This window comes from Quercus lobata, chromosome 6 (genome assembly GCF_001633185.2).
Source record: "Quercus lobata isolate SW786 chromosome 6, ValleyOak3.0 Primary Assembly, whole genome shotgun sequence".
Lineage (NCBI taxonomy): Eukaryota > Viridiplantae > Streptophyta > Magnoliopsida > Fagales > Fagaceae > Quercus > Quercus lobata.
The window spans coordinates 6,487,130-6,508,910 of record NC_044909.1 but is presented as its reverse complement, the minus strand read 5'-3'; the positions used below and the strand labels follow the sequence as shown (position 1 = coordinate 6,508,910).

General features: G+C 32.0%; 1 protein-coding gene and 1 pseudogene across 2 annotated transcripts; one reads left to right on the top strand and one right to left on the bottom strand.

The window, feature by feature from the left end:
• Positions 1-1,373: 1,373 nt before the first annotated feature.
• LOC115994314 lies at positions 1,374-18,434 on the top strand (annotated as a pseudogene). The gene is made up of 14 exons (XR_004093188.1): positions 1,374-1,398; positions 10,289-10,397; positions 10,490-10,716; positions 11,785-11,964; positions 12,430-12,543; positions 13,171-13,452; positions 13,597-13,773; positions 13,971-14,255; positions 14,544-14,666; positions 14,895-15,095; positions 15,367-15,620; positions 16,891-17,074; positions 17,360-17,665; positions 18,054-18,434. The product of XR_004093188.1 is annotated as an uncharacterized LOC115994314 (transcript).
• Positions 18,435-19,195: 761 nt separating this feature from the next.
• LOC115993838 (histidine-containing phosphotransfer protein 1) lies at positions 19,196-21,384 on the bottom strand. Its single transcript, XM_031117812.1, has 7 exons — positions 21,139-21,384; positions 20,915-20,993; positions 20,634-20,764; positions 20,392-20,460; positions 19,968-20,039; positions 19,605-19,677; positions 19,196-19,495 (listed from the first exon to the last, which is right to left on the bottom strand). Exons 2-7 carry the CDS (start codon positions 20,972-20,974, stop codon positions 19,436-19,438), a joined length of 465 nt encoding a protein of 154 aa, XP_030973672.1. The 5' UTR covers positions 20,975-20,993; positions 21,139-21,384; the 3' UTR covers positions 19,196-19,435.
• Positions 21,385-21,781: the final 397 nt, after the last annotated feature.

Genomic DNA, 21,781 nt, shown 5'->3' with positions numbered 1-21,781 from the left:
CGAGGCAAAGCTGACAAACTTAATGAACCTGATGACCTCGCTTGTTGCTGTTGGGTGCGCTGTACCATGTTCCAGCCCACACTTTGTCTTAGCTTATTAAATGAGCTTGTAGAAAAATTGGCAAGAAGTCAGCAAAGCAAATTGAACTTGCTGGAGGAGCTTGTCCGAAAGAGAAGAAATTGGGTTCATCTTTTCCTCTATAATTATGTACAAAAGTCCATCAACATTTATGAAGGGATGTACAAAAGTCAAGCCACATAAATGATTATGTGATGTTAAACTTATGAGACACGTTGGAAGGAAGAAAGAAAAGAAAGAAGCAAAAGGCAAGGGTGATTCAGCTAAGGAAGAGCTGAAGAAAAGAAAATGGTTGAAGCAAAGTCAAGATAAGTGGCTTGTATTTAATGTGACTTGATGTGAAGAGTGTGAAAGGGAGAAAAGAAGAAAAGATGAAGAAATAAAGGTAGAGGCCATTCGGCCATTTGGGCAGAGGAAGAAAAGAAGTGAAGTCCCATAGTGTGGTGAGGACTAGGTGTAGTCTTGAAGAGCTGCGTGACTAAGAGCAAGCAAAAGAGAAGAGAAAAATAGAGAGAGTAAGAGAAAATACACAGTGAAGAAGAGAGTAGTGAGTGAAAAGAAAAAGAGAGTTTTTTTTACTCAAGTTGAATCTCTAAGTCTTGTAATCTCTATTTTTATATAGTGAAATTATTCGGAGTTTGTCCCGTGGTTTTTTCCTTCAAGGAAAAAGGGTTTCCACGTAAATCTTTGTGTTTTTGTGTGGTTGTGCTTCCGCTGTGCTTGCTAAAATTTATTCACAGTAATATAGAATTTTTCCCAACAGTTGCACTCATGGACGACACCATAAGGCTGACGGTTCCACCCCAAGGCTAACGGGTGCGCCTCAAGATCAATGACGTTGGGATGAGACAACCAAGATGCATAGACGGGCTAAAAAGCTGATGGAAGGAAGCTGAAGGGGATAGGTAAACCTTTGAAGGATCAAACGTGGCCTTACTTGGCCCCACGCATGAATATATAAGGAAACATCTTGTGCTTCACAATTAACCCAAATTAGAGGGATTCCTACAAGGAAAGGATCCCGCAAGATGCGCTTTAATGAAGATCTTTCCTACAAGAAAAAGCCATCTATGCCAAGGAACGAATGTCAACCCTACCTACTATAAAAACCCCAAAACCCTTACAAACCAAGGTACACATAATTTCTCCCAGCTTTAGCATTTTAGAGTTGTGAAAGTTCTCTAACTTAACCTTCAGAAAGTATTTGGTTGATACCACACCGGTACTCTCTACAAGGTCTTCTTTGTTTTTGTTTCACTGGCGTTGTCTCGGGCACGTGAGGACTGTGTGACTTACTGACGATTTTCGGCATCATCACAGGTATAATCTTTTTTTAGTTTGACTTTTGTGATGAGTTGACACCTTAGATTATTATAAAATTGTTGTGAGATTTTCTTATGGCCGTAGAAGAACTCATTTTTGAAAAAGAATTACTAGTTTTTTATGGAATTAATGTGCTCCCCAAGTGCATTGTAGCATAGTCATTGGCACTTTCTAGTGTTTCTAACGAAGACATCAAGGGTTCAAATATCTTCTCCTCTAATTATTAAATTTTTTAATTTAAAAAACTAAAAAAGTACTAATTAAAATAACTTATATATTTGATGTTATATTTAAATTTTGAGTTCTTTCCATTTTTTTTTTTTTTTTTGAGAATTTAATGGAGTGGGTTTTAATGGTTAAAATTTACAAAAATAGTACCTAAACCCTACCCCCATTCAGATTTGCTCCATTTGGTTTAAGATGGAGAGTTGTCATTACTTGAAAGTCTTGGACACAATTAAATCTCTATATTTTTACGACAACCTTTTTTTTAAGTTGTGGTTGATCCAAGTGTAATCTTTTTTTAGTTTGACTTTTGTGATGAGTTGACACCTTAGATTATTGTAAAATTGTTGTGAGATTTTCTTATGGCCATATAAGAACTCTTTCTTGAAAAAGAATTACTAGTTTTTATGGAATTAACGTGCTCCCCCAAGAGCATTGTAGCATACTCGTTGGCACTTTTTAGTGTTTCTAACGGAGATATCAAGGGTTCAAATCTCTTCTACTCTAATTATTAAATTTTTTAATTTAAAAAACTAAAAAAGTATTAATTAAAATAACTTATATTTTTTGCTGTTATATTTAAATTTTGAGTTCTCTCAAAAAAAATTTTTTTTTTTTTTGAGAATTTAATGGAGTGGGTTTTAATGGTTAAAATTTACAAAAATAGTACCTAAACCCTAACCCCATTAAGATTTGCTCCATTAGCTTTAAGATGGAGAGTTGTCATTTCTTGAAAGTCTTGGGCACAATTAAATCTCTATATTTTTACGACAACCTTTTTTTTAAGTTGCGGTTGATCTGGGTATAATCTTTTTTTAGTTTGACTTTTGTGATGAGTTGACACCTTAGATTATTGTAAAATTGTTTTGAGATTTTCTTATGGCCGTAGAAGAACTCTTTCTTGAAAAAGAATTACTAGTTTTTATGGAATTAACGTGCTCTCCAAGAGCATTGTAGCATACACATTGACACTTTCTAGTGTTTCTAACGGAGATATCAAGGGTTCAAATCTTTTCTACTCTAATTATTAGATTTTTTAATTTAAAAAACTAAAAAAGTACTAATTAAAATAAACTTATATTTTTGCTGTTATATTTAAATTTTGAGTACTCTCAATATTTTTTTATTTTTATTTTTTGTGAATTTAATGGAGTGGGTTTTAATGGTTAAAATTTACAAAAATAGTACCTAAACCCTACCCCCATTAAGATTTGCTCCATTTGGTTTAAGATGGAGAGTTGTCATTTCTTGAAAGTCTTGGGCACAATTAAATCTCTATATTTTTACGACAACCTTTTTTTTAAGTTGCAGTTGATTCGGGTATAATCTTTTTTTAGTTTGACTTTTGTGATGAGTTGACACCTTAGATTATTGTAAAATTGTTCCGAGATTTTCTTATGGCCGTAGAAGAACTCTTTCTTGAAAAGGAATTACTAGTTTTTATGGAATTAACGTGCTCCCCAAGAGCATTGTAGCATACTATATTAATACTTTGGCTTTCTAACTACTTCATCTCTTCCTCTCCTTATACTATATTAATACTGAAAAGCTGGATGATTCAGATTAGGTATCTCTAAATCCCAGTTGCTCTTGACCTCTATTCTTGTATCTACCCTGCATAATAGTTCAATGTAAGGATTAGATTAATAGTATTGTTCTTTTTTATTGCTTTTTTTTTTTTTTTTTTTAATTTTGTTTCTACCTCTTTTGTGTTATGGGTCATAAATGGGTTTTTATGTATTTAGGTCAGGTACTTATACTGATATATAATTGTTTGTTTATATGTTTAAAATTGATTTGGATTTTTATTATTATTATTATTATTATTATTATTTTTTATAATGTTTGAGATGGTAACATTAGTGGTTTATATTGTGTAATCTGTGTAATAGAGTTTTAGTAGTATCTGAAGCGTAGCATTTAACGTTGCTACACTCAGATTGTGCCACATTAACAGCCATGTCATTACCATTTTTTTTCCTGAATTTGTCTTACAATTTAAAAATAGTTTTCCTAAATTTAAAAATACTAAAAATAAAAAATAAAAAAAATTCACAACCCTATCTCTTCCACGATTACAATTTTAGACGGCAACCCTTCATGTTCCACGGTTACAATTTCAAATGGCAACCATTTGTGTTCCACAGCCCTTCAACTTCCTAATGCCAGACTTTGGCTTTCTAACTCTTTCATTTCTTCCTCTCCTCATGCGATATTAATACCGAAAAGTTGGATAATTCAATTCAGGTATCTCTAAATCTCAGTTGCTCTTAACCTCCATTCTTGTGACTGCCCTACATAATAGTTCAATTTAAGGATTAGATTAATAGTATTGTTCTTTTTTATTGCTGTTTTATTTTATTTTTTAATTTTATTAATAACTCTTTTGTATTGTGGGTCATGTATGGGTTTTTATGTATTTAGGTTGGGTATTTGTACTGGAATATAATTGTTTGTTTCTATGTTTAAAGTTGATTTGGGTTTTTTTTTTTTTTTAATAAATATTTGAGATGGTAACATTATTGGTTTATATTGTGTAATCCATGTGATAGAGTTTTAATAGTATCTGAAGCATAGCATTTAATATTGCTACGCTCAGGTTAAGCTACATCAGCAGTCATGTCATTACCATTCTTTTTCCTAAATTTGTCTTACTATTTAAAAATAGTTTTCCTAAATTTAAAAATACTAATAAAAAGAATATAATTCCCAACCCCATCTCTTTCACAGTTACAATTTTATATGGCAACCCTTTGTGTTCCACGGTTATAATTTCAAACAGTAACCCTTTGTGTTCCATGGTTACAATCTCAAACAGCAACCCTTTAGCTTCCTAATGCCAAACTTTGGATTTCTAACTCCTTCACCTCTTCCTCTCCTCACACTATATTAATACTGAAAAGCTAGATGATTCAATTTAGGTATCTCTATATACCAGTTGCTCTTGACCTTTATTCTTGTGACTGCCCTGCATAATAGTTCAATGTAAGGATTAGATTAATAGTATTGTTCTTTTTTATTGCAGTTTTCTTTTTCTTTTTTAATTTTGTTGCTACCTCTTTTGTGTTGTGGGTCATAAATGGGTTTTTATGTATTTAGGTTGGGTTTTTGTACTGATATATGATTGTTTGTTTCTATGTTTAAAATTAATTTATGTTTTTTTTTTTTTAAATGTTTGAGATGGTAACATTATTGGTTTATATTGTGAAATCTGTGTGATAGAGTTTTAGCAATATCCGTGTGATAAATTTTTATTAGTTAGAAAATTGAATGATAGAGTTGTAGTAGTATTGTTAGGTTTTTAGATCCCTGTAAACTAAATTGTTTAACCTAATTAATTAACCAAGTGAATACTTAGGTTTATTATTTAGATCTAGATTAAAACAAAACAATCATATCATGCAAAGCAACAGAAAAGTAAATAACACAATGATATGATGACCTAGAAAAATCAAATCGGTAAAAAACCTGAGGAGGATTTAACCTAACTATCCTCAAGGTAAAAAGTAAATCCACTAGAAAGAATTGAAGTTTACAATAAGATTTAGACCACTAACATCCTATTACTACCACATGTAGAACTTACTACCATGACTCCATGATTGCTCCAAGTCCATGGGCTACTTCTTTCATTGGACTTTGCAACACAAGCACCCACAATTGTGACTATCAACACAAACTCTTCTATTTGTGACTCTAGATCACCCTTGAAGGTTTAGATCATCAGCATCTTTGATGACTAGAGAAGGTAGCAACTTCTACAAACCCTGATCTTGAGATTCTTCAAGGAATAACACCAGTAGAAGATATGAGACAGCTTTTTGGGTACAAAACTCTAGATACAAAAGAGACATACTCTTCTCTCTCTGAAAAGCCTTATAAAAACGTGCTTAGGGTTTCCTTTATATACTAGGAGAAGTAGATCTAAAACCCTAATTATTTTTGGGCTTGAACTGCTGTTGGGCCAAACTTAAAATTCTACAAACCCATATTTCAATTGGTCAAACCAGGCAAATTCTGAAATATTCTTTCTGCAGCTTACTTGTTCTTGAATCTTCACTTGAATCACCTTGAGCATTGTCTAATAATACCTATAGACTCTAAGATCTATATCTAGATAAGTTTATGTTCACAATTTGCCAATTGTTCTAAACTTTTAGAACCTAACAAGTATCCGTGCCTACAAAAATTCAGTTGAATGGTGTAATCCATGCCTGCAGAAACTCAATTTGATAAGGTGTTTTAGTAGTTAGCAAATTGAATTATAGAGTTTAAAATTCAATATTATACTTAAAACATGATACTTCTTCATTTTTCTTAGTCTCCTCATTTAAGTGAATCCCTCCTTCATCATTGGAATTGATTTAAAATTTCTTCTATTAGCTTTGATTGTATTTGATTGTACTCTTAGCCATCACATGGATATAAATGAAGTGATTACACGCCTATTGCTTTGGAAGGAGATTCCATTGTTGGACAAATAGTTTAGGTAACCAAAAGAATATTTGGCTCCAAAGTGGATGATATGTAGAGTATCCTTGAAATTGAAAAAGAATTGTCTATTGAAGTAGAAACTACAAGTTAGAGAGGCTAAACAGTTTATGTAGATATTGTTTAATGAGAGAGGCTGAATAGTTCATGTAGAGTATCGTTGACATTGGGAATTTGTATTGTTGTTGCATTAGTATAACTCAAGTGTGGCATGAATTACCAGAATTTTGTATTGCAACTCACTGCTGTTGGTGACTAGAATTTGTATTGCAACTCAAGCTGTTGGTGAGAATTTTATTGCTATTTTTATTTGTTTGGGTTGGTTGAAATGATTAAAATTTACTAGTGATATGTTATTAAGTTCTTTAGCGTGGTGAATCCCACAAAAATTGGTAGTTACATATCAGAAGTTCTTCATGTTGGCCTTCTTGGGCCTCTGTTTAAGGTGGATTTGCTCAGTTTTTATGAACTTAATATATGATTCAACATGAATATATAGTCTGATGGAAATTAAATTTTACTAATTTCTAATAGAAATTGAATTTGAAGAACTGTTGGTATTCTCAAATACTAATAATAATTGGGGTTGATGATATTCTCATGAACTAGCTAGTATGAATATCCTTAACTACAAGTGTCTATGTAGAACAGAAACTTATGTACTTTGTAGCAAAAGAGAAATATCAGGTTTTGTGTAGAGCATCAGATATACAACAAAGAAATAGAAAACAAAATTTTAGCACTTCATTGTCCTTATTTATTTTGGTGATCTTGAAGTTGTTTAATTTGGTTTAGTATGCAATATTATGTATTAATCCAACTCAAGTGAAACAAAGTAAATAGGATATATTCTTGATGATATGATGTAGAGCATTCAATCAATTATATTTTGGTATTGATCAATTTTAAACTCATCCACATATTTATATCTTAATTAAAAAATGCATATTAATTTTAAAATTTAAGTACTATTTCAAATTTGCATAAGCATATGCCAAAAGAAGTTCATGGTGTTTCACGTCTCTATTAGGGTAAGTTTATCATTTTATCATTAAAAGAATAACAAAAGAAGTCACAAGACACAAATTTTTCTGTTTCTTTATGTGTTTAGTGTTTTTTTTTTTTTTTTTTTTTTTGAGGAAAAAGACTATGCTTGAAATTTGATTGAGAAGCTAGAAAATCAGGAAAAAGAAATGCATCAACATCTGATGGAATAGTCTCCATCCAATGTCTTTTTTATCTTCATAATTTTTCATTTCGGGGCTTACTGTGACTTGAGCCACATTGTCTAAGGAAATGAAACACTTTAGTGGGCGTTCTACTTCCGTTTATATGTGTCTGCAATTTGTTTAGTTCATAGGTTTGTTTATTATTTATTCTCCTTGATGTGCTATATCATAAATGATTGTTTTTTTAATATAATTTTTTAATGGTAATTATCATCATTTTTGTTGTAGTTAAATCAAAATAAGATTATGCTAGATCTGCATAATTAGTAGTTGTTGCATCTTCATCACTATCACAAGTTTAAGATAGAGATTACCCTCATCAATTGCTGTTGTGTCTTCTTCATTACCAGATCTGATCATCTTAACAAACCTTTTATTTATCTGATTGTACCACATATATTTATTTACTTTTAAGATGGATTCTATTTGATTGTAAGATTTTTATGTTTTTTTATATAAATTTACTAGCTAGTATGCTAGCCAAACAACTTGCTTCTTTAGTTTTTTTTTTTTTAATCTTTTACTTTTCCTCCAACACTATCATAATTGGTTGTCTCTTTGATAGCATGTTCTATTTCCATCGCTATATATATATATATATATATATATATTGTTTTGTAGGATCCAAGCAAGAAAGAGTTTAAGATGCTTGCTGTGTTATTCTCTCAAATTTTTTACAGCATGAACAACTTGCGGTATTGAAGAAATTACTGAATATTTTACATCAATAGCTATTTGTTAATAGGTGTTTGACAACTTTAGAATATGAAAAGTTTTAGGTTAAATGGGTAACAACTTTAATTTTGTTAATTTTTGCTTTCTAAATTACTAATAGTGATTTTTCACGTTAAATTAGTAGTTTATTTGTATATTAATCAGCTACAATGTTGTAATGTTATTTATTTTTTCTTTCTAATTTGTGAGGTTTAATTCAAATAATTTTGAACAAGTCCTCTGAAATCAAAATTCAATACAAAAGAAATTTAGTTAGGGACTTTGTAAGACTAAGGGGAGTTTGAAGATAATATAAGTTTTGGCCTCATGTAATATACTTATATTATGAGCTTCAGTTGCTACAAATAGTATTGTAGTAACTTAGATATGAAACTATAGATGTGACACAAACAGTAAAGGATAACAATATTCACTAATATTTGTCTTTTAATTTAAATGGTACTAGCTGCGAACCCGCGCGTTGCGCGTGATAATTATTTTTATGGTGGTTTTATTAAAAAAAAATTACAATTTAAACTAATCTAATAATGAGTAATGTATTTCATAATTATAATTTTATTTATTATAGGAACAATCATAAATGTAATATGGGAACAATCCAAAACACTAAAAGAACGTAAACTAAAAAAAAATTAATAAAAATTAACAATGATTAATTGAACCAATATTAGGATAAAATTTTGTTTTTGATAATCTATTAAGGTTATTTTCTTTGTAGAAATTATAATTTCGGCCGCCTAAAACATATTATCAAATAAAAAATTATTAGCAAAATCTAAGAATTAAATTTCTATACATGCATTGTTATAAAATAATAATAATAAAAATAAAATTGCAAAAGTTAAAATTTGTCACCTATCCAATTATTTTCGTTTGGCTAACCTTTGCTATTTTTTAAATAAATGGCATTATGGAGTACTTCTAATACAACTATTAAGAGTACTTTGTCCACCACAAAGGATTAGAAAATAAACAAAAATTAGTAAAGTCTCATAGTTTAACATCTAAATTGAGCACTATAAAAAATCATGCTATGTAACAGAATAAATACCAAATTATCCAAATCATGCTATGTAAAAGAATAATATTATATTTTTATATGCTATATTTAATTCTTTAGAACGCAATAGGATAACATTTAACAATCAAAGAGAATAAAAAATAAATAAATAAACAACAACAACAATTTAAAAAACAAAACTAAATCACAATTTTAAAAACAAAACTAAATCTGATTAACCCAAAATAGAGTTTTAAAAAATATAAAAAATTATCAACCTAAAGTAGAGATACAAGAAAAATAAAAAATAAAAATCCACCAAAAAATTTAGAGAGAGAGAGAGAGAGAGAGAGGGAGGGAGAGGAGACCTTTTTTTGTGAGGGAAAACTATGCATAGAATAGAAGAGATAGTGACAAATTTATAGTAGGAGGGTGTGAATAAGAAGAGACAAAAATAAAGGAAGATGAAGAGAAGGAGGAAGAATGATATTAATGTAGAGGCTAATGGGGAGATGAAAAGGTAAGGGAAAGAGAAAGATTGAAGTCGTGGGGAGATGAAATGATAAGGAAAAGAGAAAGGTTAGAGAAGTGTAAATATTAAAAAAATAAATGTTAAAAACCATTATAAGAAAAAAATAATAATAAAAAAACCCTAACTTTTTTTTTTTTTTTTTTAAAGCTGAAAAGGCTCACACAAAACACAAAACTCTAAAACTGAACTAAAAAGGCTTTGAGTTAGGCTTGATTGTGGAACTAATTAAATAAGAGATGGGCTGGATTAATTACACAGATTTATTATAGGGTGATAGTGGAAGTAAATAAATAAGTAGTGGGCTACATTTATAGAGCTGAAAATTGTAAAAACCATTTTAAAATTGTAGGACAAATTATATTTAAAAAAAAAAAAATGACGTGGCAGTTGATGTGGCGCAACGTAAGAGCAGTAGCATTAAACGCTACACTTCAGCTTTTAGTAATATATAGATTTGGCATAATTGCTTAGCATTCATTAGATTTCATTTTCAGTAATTTTTTCATGCATCACACGGATTAGTGACCAGTTATATTAATTAACATCAGTAATTTTTCCGTACATCACACGAATTAGTGACCAGTTATATTAATTTGCAAATACTAATATGCGGCTGCCTCTCTTTCTCTCTATATTAATACTATTGCCGCACTAACTTCATATATAATGGCATAGGTCGGCTATGGCTTAAAGCCCAATCAATTGTTGTACAAGACAAAGTCAAGCCACACACAACAAACAAAGTCCTTCTTGTACAAATATCTTCACACTCTGTTATTCTCTGGTTTGTGTAGGACATTATTTTTTGTGTGTTTTGTTATTCTTTGGTTTTTTGTTCAGGAACGAGGAGCATTTTCTCGATTTCTTTTTTTGCAGGGAAGAGAATTCTGGGCTTAAATTTGAAACCATGAGATTAATGGTGGTGCATGGGAATTTCTGGGTTGTAGTATTATTAATTATAGGAGTTGTTGGAGTTTAATTTGTACAACGTGGAGTGTCTCCCACTCCCACATCGAATTCTTTTGGATGCAGATGTTGCTACTGATGATTTCTTAGCTCTGTTGTACCTCTTGAAGCAAAACAGATCAGAGTTTAAGGTGGAAGTAAGTTCATATATATGAATCTTTTGAATGTATAACACATGCAGCTAAGTATTCCCATTTTCGATTGGTGTCACTTTCTTTCATTACTTACCGAGTTTTGCATGTCAGCTAGGCCACTATTCTTCTACAATCCTCAAGTTTCTCAAGTTATAATTTCTCACAATATTTGGATCTCTCGAATGGAAAGTTGGATTCTTTTATTGAGATAAAGGGCACTTTTAGTATCACAATAAACAACACATACCTCTCGTGCTTTAGCCTACTTCTTGAAGTGATTTTTTTTACTAAAAGTTACAAATCATTCTCTTTAAATTTGGTAATGTGCCATTTTCGTCTTCTAAGTTTTAAATTTTATATATATATATATATATATATATATAATTTTAGTCTTTAAAATTTATATTTTGTTGTTAACGTTAATCCTTTCATGCATAAACTCCGTTAATTTTTTTTTTTTTTTTTAAATGCTAGAACATTAGTAATAAAATTTCATTTTATTTTTGGCAAAAATACCATTTACACTCTTTAAATTTATTGTATTTTTTTATTGAAAAATACTTTGAAATTTTATTAATTTTTAAGTATTAAGAACTATTTTTTTAATAGTTAACAGATTTTATAGACAGAATGACTAACGTTGATAACAAACATAAACTTTAACAACTAAAATGACAAAAATGAAGCTTAAAGGCCAAAAGTGACAATCTGCCAAACTTAAAGGTTGTGATTAGCCGGCTGTATACTCAATTTCTATGACAAATAAAGCAAACATATTTTGTTTGAATTGCCTTGACTCTGCTTCTCTAAATAAGTGATCAAGTGCCTTGAAGTAGACTTTCTAAAATCAACTTGTCTTCCACTGTGAAAGCACTAACACAATCTAGAAGTTTGAAATCAACATCATCCATATTTCATATATTTGCTCTGATGTCAGCTATCACTTTATCCACTTCATCAAGATTCAAAAGCACCTACTATTATATGATTATTACAGAGAAGATTGTGACTCTTTTTTCTTTTTTTCTTGAATTATTATAACATAGAGACACTGGTATTATGTTGGTGCAGGCAGTCACTATCAGTGCAAATTCATGGTCTGATGCTGGACATGCTGTGAATCACATCTATGACATTCTTTACATGATGGACCGTGATGACGTTGCTGTTGGAGTTGGTGGCGATGGTGGGATACTAGAAGATGGTACTATATTGCCAAATGTTGGAGGCTATCTTCCTATTATTGAACAGGTGTGAACAAGTACTTTCTGTAATAAATTTGTAAGAACAATTTGCTAGAAAGATCTTATGCATGGATGCACCTTAAAATCCTAAACTACATTTGCTATATAAGTCATCTGAAAGCATAGGTACGATGTAATATTGTGTGAATGGTTCTCACTCTGAGTTTAAAAGCTTAAAAAACCAAAATGAATGTACTTATCCACAAACTAATTAATGATATAAGGGCAGCACAGTTACTTGTATGTTTTACCTTAAGTTCTCCAATTAAATTCAATCATGTGGTTGGATTGTTGGAATGACCAATGAGTTGTGATTTTCATTGTTTTTGGCAGAAAATAGCACATTTTGTGATGTATCGGTCAATACAATCACATGTTTGAGTTTAATTGGAGAACTTAAGTACAAGCCCATGAAATAATTCTTTACCCATGTTATTATGTGCATGGTTCTAACTGTGATTTTATGTATCAGGGGAATACAACTGCAGGATATTGTAGATATAGACAAGCTATTCCTCCTGGTCAAGGAGGAGGGCGATTAGATATTGATGCCAACTTTGGAATCCGAAGAGCTTTCCTCCCACAGGTATAAATTTGCACTGTAATTTCTATAAATCATGGCATGCTGATGTACTGATACTCTTATTGGATTCATTGCCTCTGTAAGTTGTCATTGGACTATGGTCTAAAGAAAATAAGGTATAACATGATCAATTAAAATACTAAAATCATTGTTTGATTTTCATGGTGACTAGAATTGACAGTCTTACTCAAGTATTGTCTCATCAATATCTAATAACTTACTTTTCTTATTTACTTGAAACGTGTTGACTGATCCTTCAAATTTATATTCACTATTTTGTCCAAAACAGAGAATTCAGCACTAATTTTACATTAATAAGTAGAGAAACGTTTCTTGTATTATAAATAAAGTTTTAAGGTAAATTTTTTAAGGTCTTTTGAGTCCCCATCATTATTAAGTACAAACCATGTTCAACTGCTATGTTCCATTGTTCCATGATTTTGGAATGGTGTTTTAAGATTAGCTACAGACCTTTAACCAGATCTGTATACTTGGTGTTTGCAAATATCATATGTGAACCTCAATAACAATTCTATTAGTTCACATGAGAAAACTAAAGGTTTGTTCTATCTTGATTCTTTATGGTCATGTCATTTTATGCATGGCTCACATAATTTGTCATGTAATTAGGGGATAAGAAAGTATACTCCACTTCAACAATCAACATCTCAGCAAGTGATGATTGACAAGATATCATGGGGTCCTATAACTGTAATTATTACAGGATCACATACAAATCTTGCAATTTTTCTTATGAAAAATCCACATCTAAAGAGAAATATCGAGCATATTTATATCATGGGAGGCAGTGTGTGGTCAAAGAACGGAGACCCTGGCAATTTGTTCTCAGATTCTACTAGTAATCCTTACGCAGAATTCAATATATTTGCAGACCCTTTTGCTTCATACCAGGTAATGCAGTTCTTAAGACATGCTAGTAATCAATCATTGTGTCTTAGTATAATTTATGATTACCTTGACAGACTTACATAACATATTGGTGCATCTCTAGAAGCTAAAAGTGACTGAATTTGATAATGATTCTGTTTTTTTCAGGTTTTCCATTCTGGTATTCCCATCACCCTTATTCCTCTGGATGCAACAAACACCATCCCAGTTAGTAAGAATTTCTTTGACACATTTGAGAAGAGTCAGAATACATATGAGGCACAATACTGCTTCCAGTCATTGAAAACAGATCGTGATACAACACTTGGCGACCTGTTTTATACGGTAATTTCTTAAAGGTGCTTGAGGTTGACTTGTAGTCAATGTATGTTAACATTATCTTACTCTTTTCAAGACTTTTCTTCTGACTGCCAATTATGAGTATGATGTATAAATACATACTTACAAAGCAATGAAACATATGATTTGCATCAATTACAAGGATCAAGTAAGTTAATGTAATACAATTTAACATGTTGCAGAACTTTTATATGTGGGACGCCTTTGCAGCTGGTGTGGCAATTTCAATCATGCATAAATCAAACAACACCAATGGGGAAAATGAATTTGCTGAAATGGAGTATATGAATATAACTGTAGTTACTTCAAACAAACCTTATGGGGTTAATGATGGCTCCAATCCATTCTTTGATGGCCGTTACGTTCCAAGATTCAATTTGACAATGGGTGGAGTACATAGTGGTCATGTTCAAACTGGACTAAGAGATCCATTCTGCATTGTGAAGAATGGGACAGGAAAATGCCAGGTAGTAGCTTTTGTAGCTTGCTTTAGTCTTGTAACACTCAATAGACTGATAGACAACCTTTTAGTAGTTACCATCAATTGGACTCATTTTTTATCTGTCTCACCCACCAAAGCTCTAGCTTATTTTCCTCCAAAATTCAGCATTGGTAGGGGGATACATACATATATAATACTTGAGCTCAGGCTGAGCTGTAGTTTTCTTCATTTGTAGAGAATTAATAATATTACTTGGACTTATATTTTGTCTTTTTCAAATGTTCATGCCCTTTCTATTGCAATAATCCAACAGGATGGTTATACAGCAGAAGTAACTGGTCCAGAAGCAGTTCGTGTGCTAGTTGCCACGGAAGCAAAGCCAAATCAGAACAATGACAACACACTAGAAAAACAATTTTATATAAGTTTCTTGGATGTGAGTTCATCTGCGTATCTTTCCTTTCATAAATTCTTGAATATTATTCATTTAACACCAATTTGTTATTTTATACTTGATACACATGAACATAAATACACACACAAAATTGCCATGCACAATTCATGTCTAACTGTGTCCTGAAGTACACCAATGCACTCATTATGGTTGTCTTTCATCCTAACAATGACATATATATTGATGAAATTATATCACACTTTCTTGCAGGCTCTAAACCGCCCTCAAGATACTGGCAGATTTAATTTTACAACACAATTTCCTTATTATTACAAAGAAGTTCTTTACAAACCAGATTTTGGATCTAAAAAACTTGGGAAAACTGTTGTTTTTGACATGGATATGAGTGCCGGAGATTTTCTAGCTCTGTTTTACCTCCTTAAAGTACCTGTGGAAGTGATCAACCTCAAGGTATAGTAGTCTTTATTTTTCATGTTTCACCCAGCATCCTTTTTTAGGTTCTTTTATGATGTTACCTTCTAGTTGTCACACCTTTCTAGCAATGCATAATTTGAGCACTTTGTACAAGTTGCTTTCTGCTTAATTACTACTACTCATTCTTAACATATTGCACAATATAGGTTTTATCCTAGTAAACATGGCTACTATTTTGGTTGTAAAATCTCAATTGATACCAAAAGCAAGTAGTTTTGACATGCATTTTATTTCTTCTTTCATCAAGGCAATAATAGTAAGTCCAACCGGTTGGGCGAATGCTGCAACAATAGACATCATTTATGATTTACTTCATATGATGGGCCGTGATGACATTCCAGTTGGTCTTGGAGATATATTTGCAATGAACCAATCTGATTCAATCCTCTCAAGTGTTGGAGACTGCAAATACATTAAGGCTATCCCACATGGGAGTGGTGGACTTATTGACTCTGACACTCTCTATTCTCTAGCGCGAGATTTGCCACGAAGCCCTAGAAGGTACTTAAAATTATGTTCCTTTAAGAAGTACACATAAAGGCTAATGTTTTATACATAGCGCATCAATTTCTTAAATATCTACTTAGTTTTTTTTTTTTTTTTTTTTTTTTTATAAATAAAATATACAATGTGAATTAAATTGTCTGCTTTATTTTAAAAAGTATGACAACCAGTAGGAATTATTTTATGATCTCTTGGGTTTCCACTCTCATACAGTTAGTTCCTTCTTCATCATATATCAATAATATTTAGTTAATCCAATCCATTAGCATTAATTGTCCATCATTATATATATAACCATTTCATCAAAACCATGAGTCAACATTAAGATATACCATACTTAGTTCATAAAAAAATAAATAAATAAATAAATAAATAAATGGTTATGCTAACGAGTGCCTTTAGGACACTCATTAATAATCCATTTTAAGAAAGTTTTGATACCACTTTTATGGGAAATGAAAAAAGTTGTTAAAATATTAATTACTTTTTTTTTTCATTTCCCATAAAACTTTCTTTAAATGGATTATTAATCAGTACTCTAAGAGCACTCGTTAGCATTTTCCATAAATAAAAACCATACTTAGAGATGACAAGATGCAATTACTTAGATGCACTTTTTTTAATGAAAGAAGACACAATTTTAGTATTTGAGTAAATGATGCTTGGGAGAAAGCAACAAACTTGAATGTCTCCCATAGAAAATACCCTGAACTAGAGGAAGTCATTTGATCAACCAAAGCTAAAATATACCCTTGATTGACTTAGAACTTAACATTAATGGTATAAAGTTGGATGAGACATGCATGAGTTTGGTAACTATTGTACTGTTGACTGATGCCTAGGTCTTCTTTTTTTGCTTTTCAAGACTCTTCTTATAATGATATTTTTTTTTTCTCAGAACAGATCTCTGTTAAGGAAACAATCCCTCCTATATAAACAGGAAAAATCCATCTCTTTTTAGGTTTATGGAGACAAATCGCCATGTTAGTATAAATTAAATAAGCAGATGATAAGTCAATGGCTGGTTAATATAAAGTAAATCACATTTGTTTTATACATTAATAATACATTGGCATGATATTATACTTGTTTCAATATTTCCCTCACGCATCAGAACAATTGGCTCGTGTCATGACTCATGAGCATGTGTATATCTGAGTCTGACCTGGTCATAGTTAGGTTGGTAATGACAGTGTTTTGATGTTGTCTAGCCTATATGTGGCTGACTAGTCTGAGGGTGAGACTGAAATCTAGACTTCTGTACCAGGTACACACAAGATGACTCTCCAAACGATGGAGCTACTCAGAAGCAGCCTCTAGCATTTGAAGTTTGGAAGTCTGTAGTGAAAACACTTGATCCAGGATCTAAGATTACCATACTGACCAATGGACCCCTTACTAATTTAGCAAAGATTATTCAGTCAGAGGAAAATACAACCTCTTTTATCCAGGTAAGTGGATTTCATGCACTAGTTAATTTCTTATGTAAATTTGAAGAGGAATTGAAAAGTGCTTGAGCAAGCTAAAGATTTTGAAATTGATGCATATCTTACCAGAAATATATTTAGAGATTTCTAGGTGAAGCATGATTTTCTTTTCACATTAGACTAGTGTTGTAATGATGAACTGGACAACATGAGCTCAACATTTGTCTTGACATTATGTTAAAATAAATCAGGTATCAGATGGTAGGCTAGTTAATGGTATTAACATTATGATTTCAAATCTCATTGCAGGATGTATATATAGTTGGAGGACACATCAGCCGTGGTGACTGGGACAAAGGAAATGTCTTTACTATTCACTCTAATGACTTTGCAGAATTCAATATGTTTCTTGACCCTTTGGCTGCAAAGACAGTCTTTGATTCGAACCTTAACATCACCCTCATCCCACTTGGAATCCAGCGTAGAGTCGGTTCATTACCAAGGATCATACAAAGGTTGCAGGAGACAAAAAGGACACCTGAAGCTAAGTTCGCCAGCCGATTACTGTCAATGCTATATGGCTTGCAACAAAGTCACTTTTTATATCATCATGTGGTAAATGTTTTAATCTGTGAATAGAAGTACTTACTGCTACTCCTACACTTTCCATGATTTTCATTCTAAGAATAGCATTCTCATCCACACACAATACAGAATGATCCAACCCAATTTCAACTTTTTTTTTGCTTTAGATAAAAGGCTTTTGGCTTCTTCCATTGATTGACCTATTTGTCACTTTTTGACTTTCTGCAAAAGATTTGAAAGATTGTAACATTAAAGACGATTTTTGTAGATTGTTGCCCGCATAAAATGCTAAAAGTTTAGCAGATGGTTACAAATTAGATACATGTATATGTTGGATCTCCATGAATTGAAGAATCTTGGATGTCCCACATGTTATTTCCACTGCTTAGCTACTAGACTGAATGTTATTCTTCTACAGGATATATTCTCTGGGGAAATCCTTGGTGCAGTTGCACTCGCTGATGATCTGAAGCCAAACGTGCAAGTAAAGCCTATCAAAATCTTTGCCGAAGGTGTTGAATCCACAGATGGACAAACTGTGATTGATGAAAAAGAAGGAAAATTTGTCAAAATTTTGGAAAATGTGAATTCTACAGTGTTTTATGACCTTTTTGCCGACAGGCTAAACGATACCAAGCAGTCTGCTGTGATAGGAAGTTTTGATGGTCAAAGGCGGCAGTGGAGTAGACCACCCATATGAATTTGATTTTGCTTGAAGGGTTAAGGCAATTCTATGACAAAGGCATGGCAGCATTTTTCAGTTGTATTGCTGATTTTCTTCAAAGATATTTTTTAACAAGACCATTTTTGATACAGGAAGCGGTCACTCTGCTTTGTACTTAGCTCAATGAAACCAAAAACAGATAAGATAGAAGACTAGAATAATACCATTCAAAGTTTTTCTTTTTCCTATATCTTTATTGAAGCTAATGTTCATTGTCTATAATAACCCCTCTCTCTCTCTCTCTCTCTCTCTCTCTCTCTCTGTATGGGGTTTCGCTTTTACGATCCCCCATCATACAAGATTGATATCTTTAGCCCCATTTTCCCAAGCAGTAGAATAAGTTCTCTTTAGCAGTGTCACTGTTTTGAAGCATCGTGGAACTGAAATGTTTGAAAAATATGGAGAGAGCCCCAACATCAAGATTGACCTTGAAGAATCATATCTTTGAAAATGGATTCATATTCCCAAGTCCCTTTAATTTTACAAAGTAGTTGGATGTCCATTTCAATGGATTATGCTAGGCCTAGTTCAACATGATCCCCTTTCTTAATACTTTCAAGATTCGATGCCAACTAAAAGCTCCAAATGGCTCATTAACAAACAAACAACAAAACTTCTCTTTAGCAGCGTCACCAAGCACCAGCCGAAAGGCCAGATTTCCATGTTCCTGATGTGATATGGACAAATTGATTCTTTTTTCAACCTTAACTCCTCTTTCATTTTTATAGTGCTTTCAACCAAAAAATTTCAACCAAAATTATGTTTCCCAACTGATAAAAAATGCATGGAAGCCATGCATTGCATTTATAAAGCATTAAAATAACTCAACAGCAAGATTATCTAGTTAATATCATATGAATAACAGAAGAAAATACAAGTTAAATAAAGAAAACCATAATTTGAGTTCCAATCTCATATTGAGAAATGTCTTTAAATAGAAAGCTCTTTTCATTCATACAAGCATAGGAGTTAAAGAGAACCATGAAGTGACAAAAGTGGTTACATAATTCATCTAATAGCTTCTCTACAGCAAACCCCCCCACAATTAGACTTGCTTTCCCAGCAATTAGGTAGCCTTAGAAACTCAATTCCATCATAGGAACTGACCCACCAGCTGCTACAATTTGTTGCTCCAGCTGCAACAATCAATATTATTTTTTTTTTTAAATAATAATAATAACATATATAACAATTGTTAGTCTTGCAATAATCAGCAATCTTTGAGCAAAAGTCTATTCTACTCACCCTGAATAGTGCCTCAAGCTTGTTCTTCACGTGGTAGTACTCTTGTTTTATTTGTTGCAAACATCTCAAGCTCCTGCAATCCAACATAATCATCATCATTAAAAAATGAAATAAAAGAGCTAACACAACTTTTTTTTCACAACTTGTTATAGTGACAAGTTGTAATTGAAGCAACATCACTTTCACACGGAATCACCATTCACAACAGGCCATAACAAGTGTTAAAAAAGTTGCAAAAAATTGTGTCCCTGATTCCCATTGCTTATTAAAAATAAATTCGTCTTCCAAAATTTTAGGTTCAATTACTGATAATTAAAAAGACAATTATGCTTACAATATGTGAGGTAGAGTACAAGAACTCACCCATCAACGTTCTGTTCCTCACAGAAGTTGCGAAAAGCAATGCAGCCATTTTTAACTCTCTGTGCACCCACGCTGTTAACCAAAAACAATCCATTTGTTCTTTAGACAAAAGATGAAGAAAAAAAAATCATCATGACTGATATATTAGTCTTGTTTTTCTTTTCATTCTAAACCATATTTATCAAATACAGTACCAAGTTTCTGGTGAGATTCAATATATAATTCAAGGGTGTAAAAGTGGGGTTCAAATGTTCAATAAACACAACATGGAGAACCATAGGAGGAGCTTAATTACTAGGGTAGGGACCAACAATTTAAACGAAGATCATATTGCAAAGTAGGAGTTTGTAAGAATAACAAAAGGCAAAAAAAAAAAACAAAAACAAAACTAGTGGTTGATAGGAGAAGGAAAATTAATGTGTACCTGGCACTACTACCCTTCAGCTGGTGGACATGAGCATCAACCTTTGGGAAGTCTACACTTTGCTGATCGCTGTACAAAGAGAAGTGGGAAGCCAAGCCCACAAGAAAAAATGGAAAAAGTTAAAAACTTTTTATGCACAACTCAAAGTATCCAAAAGCAAACCATCCCAAGAAAAATGGAAATCCAATATGATTATGTGTGAGTGAGTGAGAGAGAGAAAAGGAGGGAACTTGGATACTCACAGAGCTCTAGTGATATCATTGAGAAGCTTCTCAGCATCTTGAAAGAAAAGAGAGACCACTTCAACAACAAAATCTGGGTTGCTCTCATCTTGAAGTTGTTGAAGCTGCAAAAACTGATCATCCAGGATCCCCTTCTCTCACCAAACAAAAATAAAGCAGAAAAACCAAGACATTCAAAAAATAAATAAAAAAACATTCCCATCAGATTCAGACATAACAGAAACAAAACAAAACCGAAGGAGAATTGCTTATATACTTATAATACATTTTCTTGGTTTTACCTCCATAAACAAGGACTTGGTGTATTCAATCAACCGTCTCTGCATCTGACCAACCTCCATGCTTAGTGCTTGCTCCTCTCTACACAGACAAAAAAACCAAACCACTCTCAACTTCAAAAGGCTGTGACCCAATAAAGCTTAAAGCTTGTGTGTTAAATTTTGCAGATCTTGAGGTACTAATATTATCGCAAAATCAAAGACCCATAAATGCTTAGTTAAAAAACCTTGAATGGGATTTGATGAATTGAATGAGCAGAGCTGAATCCCAAGGTTTCTGGCTTTTGGGTATTGGATTTGGATGTGTCTCTACTGGCCAGGTAGTAGTCAAGTCTTTAACCCCCACTTTTATTATCCTCCTTTGGAATTTCTCTCTCTCTCTCTCTGCTTTTGAGTGTTTTCTGATCACACGGAATCACAGGCCCCTCACCATTCTCTCTTCCTTTGCATCATTTATAAGCATTTATTTATTCAGCTTCAGCCCCCCTTACCAGTTTTTTTTTTTTTTTTTTTTTTTTTTTTTTAATGGGAGTTTTAACCTTTTAAATATTTCTGTTTAGCTCTTTTAACACATTTTTTTAAGGAAAAAAAAAATTTATTTATTCAGCTTTAGCCCCCCTTATCAGTATTTTTTTTTTTTTTAATGAGAGTTTTAACCTTTTAAATATTTCTGTTTAGCTCTTTTAACACATTTTTTTAAGGAAAAAAAATTTCTAGTAACACAAAAAAAATCTCTAATATAATATCTTAAATGCTATTTTTTAAGTTCTCCTCTTAAAATTTTGTCATACTTAATTTAAAAAATACACTTTTATCCTTGAGGAAAAAGTCATATGACAAAATCTGAAGAGACATGTAATTTTTTTTTCA